This window comes from Bos taurus, chromosome 7, assembly GCF_002263795.3.
Source record: "Bos taurus isolate L1 Dominette 01449 registration number 42190680 breed Hereford chromosome 7, ARS-UCD2.0, whole genome shotgun sequence".
NCBI lineage: Eukaryota > Metazoa > Chordata > Mammalia > Artiodactyla > Bovidae > Bos > Bos taurus.
This window is the reverse complement of record NC_037334.1, coordinates 3728036-3740567: the sequence shown is the minus strand read 5'-3', so window position 1 is coordinate 3740567 and position 12532 is coordinate 3728036. Positions and strand designations below refer to the sequence as shown.

General features: G+C 49.3%; 1 protein-coding gene across 11 annotated transcripts in view; it reads right to left on the bottom strand.

The window, feature by feature from the left end:
* Positions 1-12532, bottom strand: part of PBX4 (PBX homeobox 4) — a 58890-nt gene that overhangs the window by 28457 nt on the left and 17901 nt on the right. For 8 of the 11 annotated variants that reach the window (XM_059888175.1, XM_015471869.3, XM_005208454.5 and 5 more), the window contains one exon: positions 7582-7655. The exons of 1 other annotated variant lie outside the window; for it this stretch is intronic. In XM_059888175.1, coding sequence (XP_059744158.1) covers positions 7582-7655 — 74 coding nt within the window. Of the gene's footprint in view, positions 1-19; positions 4239-7581; positions 7656-12532 lie in introns of all 11 variants that reach the window. 2 more of the 11 variants (XM_059888176.1, XM_059888177.1) reach the window with 1 other exon arrangement.

The following is a 12532-nucleotide window of genomic DNA, read 5'->3' as shown; positions in this document are numbered from 1 at the left end:
GGAGACAGATACCAGAGACCTAGGACACGGCCAGTCAGAGACCCTGCACTCACGGGAGGAGACAGATGCCAGAGACCTAGGACACGGCCAGTCAGAGACCCTGCACTCACGGGAGGAGACAGATGCCAGAGACCTAGGACACGGCCAGTCAGAGACCCTGCACTCACGGGAGGAGACAGATGCCAGAGACCTAGGACACGGCCAGTCAGAGACCCTGCACTCACGGGAGGAGACAGATGCCAGAGACCTAGGACACGGCCAGTCAGAGACCCTGCACTCACGGGAGGAGACAGATGCCAGAGACCTAGGACACGGCCAGTCAGAGACCCTGCACTCACGGGAGGAGACAGATGCCAGAGACCTAGGACACGGCCAGTCAGAGACCCTGCACTCACGGGAGGAGACAGATGCCAGAGACCTAGGACACGGCCAGTCAGAGACCCTGCACTCACGGGAGGAGACAGATGCCAGAGACCTAGGACACGGCCAGTCAGAGACCCTGCACTCACGGGAGGAGACAGATGCCAGAGACCTAGGACACGGCCAGTCAGAGACCCTGCACTCACGGGAGGAGACAGATGCCAGAGACCTAGGACACGGCCAGTCAGAGACCCTGCACTCACGGGAGGAGACAGATGCCAGAGACCTAGGACACGGCCAGTCAGAGACCCTGCACTCACGGGAGGAGACAGATGCCAGAGACCTAGGACACGGCCAGTCAGAGACCCTGCACTCACGGGAGGAGACAGATGCCAGAGACCTAGGACACGGCCAGTCAGAGACCCTGCACTCACGGGAGGAGACAGATGCCAGAGACCTAGGACACGGCCAGTCAGAGACCCTGCACTCACGGGAGGAGACAGATGCCAGAGACCTAGGACACGGCCAGTCAGAGACCCTGCACTCACGGGAGGAGACAGATGCCAGAGGCCAGGAGCCGCCATGGAGCCAATGAGAGCAGCAGACATGGAGGCAGTGCCTGGGGCCTGTGGGTGCAGGGTTCCCTCCCTGAGCCAGAACAGCGTGTGGAGGGGCAGCACGGGGCCTGGCTATGGGTTACTGGGGTGCAACCCTCTCTCTGGACTCCGCTATGCTCACCTTCAAAATAGGAGTAAAGTAAACGTCTGCCTGGGGCCACTGGAAGGTTGGGGCAATGATGCTGAAACTCGCGGAGCTGCCTTGCTGTGGCCCACACCCCATCAGTGCCTCGAGTTTGTGCTCAGTCGTGTCTGACTCTCTGCGATCTTATGGACTGTAGCTGGCCAGGCTCTGTCCATGGGATTTCCAGGCAAGAATGCTGGAGTGGGTTGCCATTTCCTCCTCCCGGGCATGTTCCAGAGCCAGAGATCAATCTAGTGTTTCCTGCATTGGCAGGCAGATTATTTTATCACTGAGCCACCTGGGTACGGGCCTTTAAATCCTCTGTGCAGGTTTGGTTTTAGTTCTTATCCTAAACACTTGTCGCAGACATTAGCCAGAGGCAAATTTGGGTTAAATAAAAAAGCCGATGTGGGGCTGCTCTGGTGGTCCAGTGGTTAAAACTCTGCCTTGCAATGCAAGAGACACTGGTTTGATCCACCCTGGTCCAGGAAGAACCCACGTGCTGTGAAACAATCACAGAGCCTGCGCTCTGCAACAAGGGAAGCCTCTATGATGAGAAGCCTGTGCATCGCGATGCAGAGCAGCCCCTGCTCTCTGCAACTAGAGAAAGCCCCTGGGCGGCAACGAAGACCCACCACAGCCAAAAAATAAAATCAACCTTTAAAAAAAAAAGCAGCAGCTGATGTGCCATCTCCTGCTGTGAGTGCCCCAGGAGGCCCAACCCCCAGGACTGCTCACTGGGCAGAGGCCCCCAGGACCCCAGTGCAGGGTCAGGACCGCCAGCAGTTTTCTCTGGGCCAGGACTCAGTCATTCCTGGTCAGGGCGTTGGGGAAAGCTCAGGCAGAACTGAGATCTCGCTTCTTTCCTTTGTGGTCCGCCCTGAGACGGGAAGGCCGGCGGCCCGCGTGTTGGACACACAGTACTCCCATGACTGCGCTTCCTACTAATATGAAAAGACGCCTGGCCACACTGAGCCTGACGTTTAGGCAGCTCTCGGCAGTCGTGATGGCTTGTGTTTTTCAAGGCTGAGTGGTGCTGCTCCATCCTGATGCTGTGCCCCTAAATGTACCAGGCACCTTGATGTTTGAGTCAATCAGTGGAAAGGAAGCATGATTTTCTGGAAAAAAAAAAAAAAAGCCCAGATCTGACACGTGGCCTATACTCTGGGCCCCACAGCTGCCTTGGGACTCAGGCTGGGTGGGGTCAGAAGTCCTGAGTGTGACCCCTACAGCCTGGGAGGATGGGCCAGGGCAACGGCGTGGGCTAAAATGGACACCTCAGCCAGTCCTGATGGCAGTAAGTGTCGAGCTGTTCTTTTTCTCCTGAAATTGCTGAGTTGGAAGCTGACCAATGGCTGTCGTCACGTCCGTACATACAGAATCAGATGAAGCAAAAGCAGATACGCCCAGACAGCGCAGCCGCGGCACTCTGGAAGCAGTTTTCTGATCAGTCCCAGCATCTCGCTGACGGGAAAAGCTTGTCAAGAGCCACAGCTTCTTGAGATGACAGCTGATGAAACGACTTTTAACGATTGGTTATTATTTGCATAGCTAAGTTGTTAATAAAAACCTCAAGGATCCACACAGCCGAGGCGCTCTGACGACAGGGCCAACTGCTGGGGGCTGTGGGGAGCCCCCAGAGGGCTGTTTCTCCCCTCCAGGGGCAGGTGGGGGCTGGCTGGGCGACAGCATGCCTCAGAGAGAGGCACCAACGCTGCACGATTTTGAGGAAGGTGATCGACATCACACAGTCCACGTGGTGCTAAGGAGCACGTGACTGCCAGGAGCTCCAGGCGCTGGACACACACCACGTGTCCCGAGGGCAGTGTCTTCCAGCCCACGGGACTCCTGGGTTGTGCTGCTTTTCAGTTGCAGGAATGCTGCTTATCTGGTTCACACAGAGCTCTGGAGGGAGGTGCTGTGAGGTGTTGAGAGCAAACTTGTTTATAAACCCCCGAAAAGCCCAACCTTTGTTTACTGGAAGTCATAATATCTGCACCCCATAATAGAAATAAGGAACACAAGTAAAAACATACATGAATAAGGAACAGAGAAGACAGACCACTAGACGTTCAGACACCTGTGAGAAGCACCTGAGCAGGAGCTCAGGGGTGGGGCATTATAGGCCTGTCGGGCAAAGGCCTGTCCACAGGGCAGGGCGACCTGGCTCCGGCCGTTGGAGGCTGAGGAAGGTGAGGAGGGCAGCTGGCAGGAGTGGGGCGGGGATCCGGGTCAGGGGCTGAGGTGGTGAAAAGGGATCCACGTGGGGAGGAGGAGGGATACACACGAGACGGGAGGGGTGACTGATTAAACGAGTAAAGCAGCAAGGGTGGCGGGCGCAGGGTTCTGACTGTCAGAGAGGTGGGTGACCAATCCAGAGAGAGAGAGAGAGTGAACCCTGTGGTGCTGAGCTGCGATTAAAGACACTGAAGTGAGCGCGTTTCCTGGTGGTCCAGTGGTTAGGACTCCATGCTTCCATGGTAGGGCGCATGGGTTCCACCCTCGGTTGGGGAACTAAGATTCTGCGAGCTGTACCGCATGGCCAAAAACAGAGAGAGAGAAAGAGAAGAGATAATAGTAACTCACTGTGTTAAATAATACTCCATGAATCAATAGCGATACAAAACCCAAAGATGAATAAATGGGAAATTTAATAAGGAGTAGTCTTAGAGTACCTCTGACAGAATACTTATTACAAAGGGAAAAGGAGCGACTTTAAAAAGGAGAACTCTGGCAGACACCACCTTACTTGAGTTATCAGAGTTAGTCACCAAGAGGGGACAGAGCCACTGTGGGCACCACTGACCAGTCTTTGCGTGACAAGAGGCATGGCTTCCTTTTGAGGATGTGTAGTAGAAGTCTCATCATGGGGAAACACCACGTAAGCCCAAAGGAAGAGGGCTCGCCTGCGATCTTCCAGATGCTCAAGGTCATGAGAGTCAAGGAAACACAGGGGTCTTATCACAGACGCAACAAGACCAAAGAGATGTGACAACTAAAGGCAACATGAGGCCTTGACTCTTTTTGTCCTTTTCTCCAAAAGACATCACTGGGACAACTGGCAGAGCCTGAACGAGATCTGAGGGTTCCTTGGTGGGTGACGTATCAGTGTTCCTCTTCTGACCGTGATGGTTGTTCTGTGGGTAAACAGGAGACGGTGCCCTGTTCATTGGAAATGTGCTCAAGTGTGCAGGGGTCATGAGGCATCGCGGCAGCAACTTACCCTCCAACAGTGCAGAGAGAAAATTTATTTGTGCTATTCTTGGAACATTTATGTAAATCTGTGATTGTTTCCAAATAAAAAGTTAAACACGCATAAACAAGCTTATCAGAACAAACGCAGACCACTCAAACTATAGTGGCTTTGTAAACCAAATGGAATGTAAGTTTCTGGGTTACAGAGTGCATGGAAGGTAAAATAATTAAAAAAGAAATACACCACAAGCTGGGCTTCCCAGGTAGCGCTAGTGCTAAAGAACCTACCTGCCAGTGCAGGAGATGTAAAAGATATGGGGTTGATCCCTACGTCAGGAAGATCCCCTGGAGGAGGGCAGGCAACCCACTCCAGTATTCTTGCCTGGAGAATCCCATGGACAGAGGAGCCTGGCGGGCCACAGTCCACAGGGTTGCAAAGAGTCAGCAAGGATTGAAGCAACTTAGCACACACACTCATACCACAGGCTAGTTCTTATGAAAAGTCTCAGTTTAGGAAGATGAAAACGTGTGGAGGTGGATGTGGTGATGGCTGTACAACGATGTGCATGTACTGAATACCACTAAACTGTACACTTAGAAGTGGTTGAAGGGGTAAATTCTATGTTATGTATATTTTATCACAATAAAAAATATTCAAACTGTGGGAGAAAAAAAGAATATTATGTCCTTACAGCATTTAGGTGAAACTTAAATAGGTTTAAAATTGAATTTCTCTTTCAGTCATCAGATAACTATTGGAGGCCAGCACTGCACCCATAACCTTACATCTACGAACTCACACAGTCTTCAGTCATCACGAGCTAAGTGTTATCACTGTCCCCACTTCACAGGGAAGGACTAGGGACAGGAGCATTTTCAGTCACGTGCCAGGGTGATGGAACCAGAAGCAAAAAGGAATTCAGGCCATGTCACTGCCCTCTGCCACTGTCCATGTCAAGTATACATCAATCTTGCACCAATCTTGAACTTCCCTGGTGGATAGGAAACCACCCACCAATGCAGGAGACGTGGGTTCAATCCCCAGTATGGAAAGATCCCACAGGCCGGAGGGCAACTAACCCTGCACCATCACTACGGAGCCTGCATGCTCTGGGTCCGCCAGCTGCAACTGCGGGAACCCCTGCACGCCTAGAGCCTGTGCTCCGCAACAAGGGAAGCCCACATAAAGCAACGAGGACCCCGAAATAACTGAATTAACAAATAGAAAAAGAAACATACTTTTGTACCACATATGTACTTTCTACAAGCCCCAGTCTTACTGAAGAGCTGTGCTCTAAAGTGACACGCAATGTTCAAATAACTGCTCTCAAGAGACCAACTCACTCTAATCAAGTGACAACCCTTCTATTGAGGACTTTAGTTTTAAAGATATCTTCACCATATTTGCTGGCTTCTCTTATAAACCATCTTCAGGGGACTTCCCTGGTGGGCCAGTGGATAAGAATCCCCCTGCCAGCGCAGGGGACACAGGTTCGATCCCTGATTTGGGAAGATTCCACATGCCGTGGAGCAACTAAACCTGTGTGCCACAATTACGGAGCCCATGTTCCAGAGCCCACGAGCCGTGACTGCTGAGCCTGTGAGCTGCAGCTTCGGAAGCTCACGTGCCTAGAGCCTGTGCTCTGCAACCAGAGAAGCCCCCACAACGAGAAGCCCGTGCAAAGAAGAGCAGCCCCTGTTTGCTGCAATTAAAGGCCTGTGAGCAACAACGAAGACCCAGCGCAATCAAAAGTTAAAACAAACAAACAAACAAACCTTCAAACTGTTACTAACCTTTACCAAGTGATCAAGGCCAGAACTATCAGTGGTAGGATTTATTGACAGCACATACCTCAGACATGATTTCTGCCAAAGACGCACAACCTCAGTCTAATTATGCAGAAGCAACGGACACACAACTGAAGGACTCTCTATAAAATGACTGAGCAGTCCTCAGCACAAGTATGAACGTCATGAATGAGGAACAACGAGGGAGAAAACTTCACAGATGGGTGGTAACTGAGGAGACTCGATGACTACATGCAACGTGGATCCTGAAGCAGAAAAAGGGCATTTAGGACCAAACCCAGGGACATTCAAATAGGGCCTGTTGCTCAGTTACAGAGCATTGTACCAACGTCAGTTTCCTGGTTTTAATCACTGCACAATGGAAACAGTGACAGACTTTGTTTTTTTGGGCTCCAAAATTACTGTGGACGGTGATTGCAGCCATGAAATTAAAAGACGCTTACTTCTTGGCAGAAAAGCTATGACAAACCTAGACACATATAAAAAGCGGAGACATTACTTTGCTGACAAAGGCCTGCTCAAAGTTATGGTTTTTCCACTAGTCATGTACGGATGTGAAAGCTGGACAATAAAAAAGGCTGATCACCAAAGAATTGATGCCTTCAAACTGTGGTGCTAGAAAAGACTTGAGAGTCCCTTGGATAAAAAGGAAATCAAACCAGGCAATCCTAAAGGAAATCAAGCCTGAATTGGAAGGACTGATGCTGAAGCTTAAGCTCCAATACTTTGGCCACCTGATGTGAAGAACTGACTCACTGGAAAAGACCCTGATGCTGGGAAAAATGGAAGGCAGGAGGTGGGAGAGGTGACAGAGGATAAGGTGGTTAGATGGCATCACCGACCCAATGGACATGAGTTTGAGCAAACTCTGGGAGATAGTGAAGGACAGGGAAGCCTGGCGTGCTGCAGCCCATGAGATCGCAGAGTCGGACACGAATTAGTGACTGAACAACAACGGTTTTGAGGGTGTTGCCACTAGAAGAAGCTGGGAGAAGGGTATATGAGAATGTTCTGTACTAGTTTTTCAACTTTCTGCAAGTCTAAATTAGTTCAAAATAAAAAGATTTTTTTTTTAAACAAAAGAACTTCCAATGGCAGAAACTTCCATGGGGCTTACTTTGGATGCTTAAAACAACCAAAACACAATTATTCTATTTTCCGAATTCTGTCATGGTAGATCCTTTTGTAAAACAACGGAATGCCACAATGCCTCTGACATCTTATACACAGAATGCAGCTGCTTGTTACTTGCTGGCAACAGTACTTCTCCGGTTACAAACTATGAAATAAATGAGGGTAATACACCAGAAAGCGGGGCTGTGACAAGTCAGAAGTGAATCATCTGCACCACTGCTGCCAGAGAGGGATGTGACGAGCAAGATGGCTCAGGATGCGTGTTAGGACTGAGCCCGGACCAGAGGTACAAAGTGGCTGTGGGTCTGGATCCACACAGGAAGCGCCTTCTCAATGGCCTACCTGTCTTTTCCTTGATCTCACAGAGCACGCTGAAGAGCGCAGGCTTCATCCGATGGCAATTCAGAGCGTGCTTTCTGAAAGAGAGGGGACAGAGGCGCGCGTGAGAAGGTGAAGAGTCATTCTGGGCACGAGAGTAAAGATCCTCCATATCGAGCCTGCCAGTTCTGTTGAAATTTCCTATGAAAGGACAGAACTGATGTGTTTCAAATAAATTCAATTTGTACCAAATCTAAACAGTAATATTCAAATATTCAAGACATTTCTCCTTAAACACTGCAAATTCAAATAACACAAATATGAAATTTCAAAGTCCAGTAATTTGAAAGCTGTTCACATGTTGCCCTATTTATTTATGCCTTTCAGTGCATAAGTAAAACCCGAATGGAACTATCCTAGGGTCCTGCAATGTTAATTTAGCAGGACTGATGCTGAAGATGAAGCTCCAATACTTTGGCCACCTGATGCAAACAGCCAACTCATTGGAAAAGACCCTGATGCTGGGAAAGATTGAAGGCAGGGGGAGAAGAAGAGGGTGACAGAGGATGAGATGGTTGGATGGCATCACTGACTCAACGGACATGAACTTGGGCAAACTCCGGGAGATGGCGAGGGATAGGGGAGCCTGGCGTGCTGCAGTCCATGGGGTCACACAGCGTCAGACACGACTCAGTGACTGAAAAGCAGCAACTGAGCAGCTTCTAGGTGCCACACATGATTCCAGTGTCACACAGACACCAATGAGGTCCCGAGCAATTAGGATGGAGATGATGAGACGCCACACGAACAAACATACCCCATCAGCAGGGGCAGGTGCTTTCTGGTGACTTAAACTAGAGTGACTAGAAGGCTTATTGGAGTTTGCATGTCTCTAAGGTGACATCAAAGCCGAGATCAGAGTGACAAGGAGAAGTCAGGTGGGAAGAGGGCCAAAGAGTAAATGTTTAGGCAGAGGAAACAGCCAGTGCCAAGGCCCCAGGCGTGGGGTTCCCCTGGTGGTCCAGTGTAAGAATCTGCCTTGCAATGCCGAGGACACCGGTTCCATCCCTGGTTCAGGAAGCCCCCTCGTGCCTCATGGAACCACAGCTACTGACTCTGCGCTCTGGAGCCCACGTGCAGCAACTACTGAAGCCTACAGGCCCGGGAGCTTGTGCCCCCCAAGAGAAGACCCTGCAACGAGAGGCCCAAGCACTACAGCCAGAGAGTGGCCCCGGCTCTGCGTAACTGGAGACAGCCTGCGTGCAGCGACAAAGACACAGCACAGCCAGAAACAGTAAAGAGTGTGTAAAGAGACCAGGACGCTGTCGGGTAAGGGGAGAGGGAGACAGCCGTATGGCTAAGTTAGAGAGGCAGGTGGGCCTGACCGGAGAGTCTTGTAAGTCAGGGCAAGGACTCTGGCTTTTGCTCACCTTGTGATGGAAACTGTGGCTGGTGGAGGAATGGCCCCCAAAGATGTCGGTATGGTGATCTCAGAACCAGTTACAAGAAAAGAACTCTCAAGAAGATTGATGTTAACGACTTTGAAGTGGAAGGATTAACTTGGATTACACAAATGGGCACAATCTAATTCATGTGTCCTTTTTTTTTCCTTCAAATTGAAGTACAGTAGAAATGGCAACCCACTCCAGTATTCTTACCTGGAAAATCCCATGGACAAAGGAGCCTGGAGGGCTACAAGTCTATGGGGTCGCAAAGAGCTGGACGCGACTGAACACACACACACACACACACGCACACACATACATACATAGCTGATTTACATCTAATCATGTGTTCTTTAAAGTGGACAAACTCTCCCAATTGTGGTCAGTGAAAGAGAGGCAATGACATAGAGTCAGAGACGCTGTGTTGTGGGCTTTGAAGACGGAGGGACTGTGAGCCACGGAACGCAGGTGGCAAAGGCCAGGAAGTGGCCACTGCTCCAGAGCCTCCAGGAGGAATCCCCTGCTGACACCTTGATTTTAGCCCAACAAGAGCCACATTGGACTTGGAACCTACAGATACGGAAGATCATAAATTTGTGCTTTGTAAGCTACGATGTGTTCATTTGTCACAGCTGGCAATAGAAAACAGACACAGGAAGCGACAGAGGATTTTACAGGGTGGTTTCATGTGATATGTATTGCACTTTTATTAGTGCTGATTTTTTTGAGATATAATTCACACATCATAAAGTTTACCCTTAAGGGTATATATAATTCAGTGACTTGTAGCTAATTCATGACAGGCAATTCTCACCACTACCTAATTCCAGGACACTTTCATCGCCCCAGGGAGAAATCCTGTTCTCATTACTAGTCATTCCACATTTCCGCCTCCTCCCGCTCAGCAACTCCTGATCTGCTTTCACAGATTTGTCTGGACATTTCATATAAAAGGAAGTCATACAGCATGTGGTCTTTGGTGACATAGAGCACGTTTTCAAAGTTCATCCAAGATGCTGTGTATCAGTGCTTCCTTCCTTTTTATGGGCAACTAATACTCCATTCGGAGAAGGCAATGGCACCCCACTCCAGTACTCTTGCCTGGAAAATCCCATGGATGGAGGAGCCTGGTGAGCTGCAGTCCATGGGGTCGCTAAGAGTTGGACACGACTGAGCGACTTCACTTTCACTTTTCACTTTCCTGCATTGGAGAAGGAAATGGCAACCCACTCCAGTGTTCTTGCCTGGAGAATCCCAGGGATGGGGGAGCCTGGTGGGCTGCCATCTATGGGGTCGCACAGAGTCGGACACGACTGAAGCGACTTAGCAGCACCAGCAGTACTCCATTGTTAGATTATATTTTGTTCATCTATTCATCAGTTGATGGACATTTGGGTTATTTCCACCTTTTGATTATTATTAACAATGCTGCTATGAACATGCATGTGTAAGTTTTTGTGTGACCACTTACCTAGGGAGAATGGTTGGATCATATAGTAACTCTACGTTTAACTTTTTAAGGAAATGGCAAACTTTTGCAAAGTGGCTGCACCGTTTTCCCTTCCTATCAGCAACTTAAGAGGGATTCAATTTCTCCACATCCTCAACACTTGTTACTTAAAAAAAAAAAAAAATTATAGCCACCCCTGTGGGTGTGAGGTGGTATCTCACTGCGGTTTGGATTTGCATTTGTCTAATGGCTAATGACGCTGTACATCTTTCCAAGTATTTATCAGTCACTCTTTTTCGGTTGTACTGGGTCTTCACTGCTGAGTGCAGGCTTTCCCTAGTTGCGCTGAGCAGGCTTCTCATTGTGCTGGCCTCTCTGGAGGAGCACGGGTTCTAGGCGTGTGGGCTCCCCTGGCTGCGGTGCGTGGCTCTAGGCCCGCAGGCTCCAGCAGCAGTGGCACTGGGGCTCAGTAGCTGCGGCTCTCGGGCTCCAGAGAGCCGACTCAGAAGTTGTGGCACGCGGGCATAGTTGCTCCAAGGCTTGTGAAATCTTCCTGGACCAGGGATCAAACCTGTGTCCCCTGCATTGGAAAGTGGATTCTTATCCACCATGCCACCAGGGAAGGCCTATCAGCCTTCTTCTTCTTCTTTTTTTCTGGTGTATTTGGTCTTCTTATTTTTAACATTTACTGGAGGATAATTGATTTATGGGTTTCCCAGCTGGCTCAGTGGTAAAGAACTTGCCTGCCAATGCAGGAGACCATGGATTCCATACCTGGGTTGGGAAGATCCCCTGGAGAAGGAAATGGCAACCCACTCCAGTATTTTTGCCTGGGAAATCCCATGGACAGAGGAGTCTGGTGGGCCACAGTCCATGGGGTCACAAAAGAATCGGGCACAGCTTAGTGACTAAACAACAACAACAACACAAATCGTTGGTTTACAATATTGCGTACTTCCAGGTGTACAGCAGGCTGTTCTTTAGAAAAATGTCTATTCAAATCCTTTACTTACTTGACTGCATTGGATCTTAGTTGCAGCACTTGGGGTCTCCAATGTGTCCTGCGGGATCTTTTGTTTTGGTCACGGACTCCGCCTTTTGTTTTGGTCATGGACTCCATCTTTTGTTGTGGCCTGCTGGCTCCAGAGTGCATAGGCTCAGTAGCTGCAGGGTGAGGCCTTAGTAGCTCTGTGGCAAGAGGGATCTTAGTTCCCCGACCAGGGATCAGACTCTAGTTCCCTGTATTGCGAGGCGGATTCTTAATCACTGGACCATCAGGGAAGTCCCCTTTGTTCCTTTTTATTTTATTTTTTATTTTTTTTGTTCCTTTTTAAATTAGGTTCTTTTTTATTGTTGAGTTGTAAGACTTCCTCATATATTCTGCATACTAGATGCTAATATGATTTGCAAACTTTTTTCTCCTATTCTATAAGCTGTCTTTGGACTTTATAGTGTCCTTTTGAGGCACAAAAGTTTTTCATTTTGATGAAATCAAATTTATCTCTTTTTCTTTTGCTGCGTGTGCTTCAGGGGTCATATCTAAGAAGCCGTTGAGACTGGAGGGCTTTGGGGGTTTGAGCGTTGAGCACATTTTGGGGAGGGTCTGGAAAGGAGGGCTGTGTATTGATCAGGTTATACCTGAGATCCCTATAAGCTTCCCAAGAGGAGGAATCAGGTAGGCAGATCGCACACAGGCATGGACTCAAGGCTGGAGATAAACAACATAAATGTTAGGAGAAACACTGACTGGAACTGCCCACCCTGGCCAGGCGCCATAGTAACCATTTATGTGTTATTTTATAACAGGAGGTCCTGGTAAGAAATATGGAACTAACAAGCCACCACCAACGGGAAGAATATGCAAAAGGTCAACAGGAGACGTAGCATGTCCTACCAACCTCCCAGAATCCTCCCCGCTGGAATCCACCTTGGCTGAGTGATGCGTGCACCACCAGGATGGACCCTGAGTCACAATGATTGGCCAGAGACAATCTGGAAACTAACCCCATCACCATAAAACCTGAGACTGTGAGCCACGTGGCAGAGCAGTCCTCCTGGGTTCCCTGACCCTCCTTCTCTC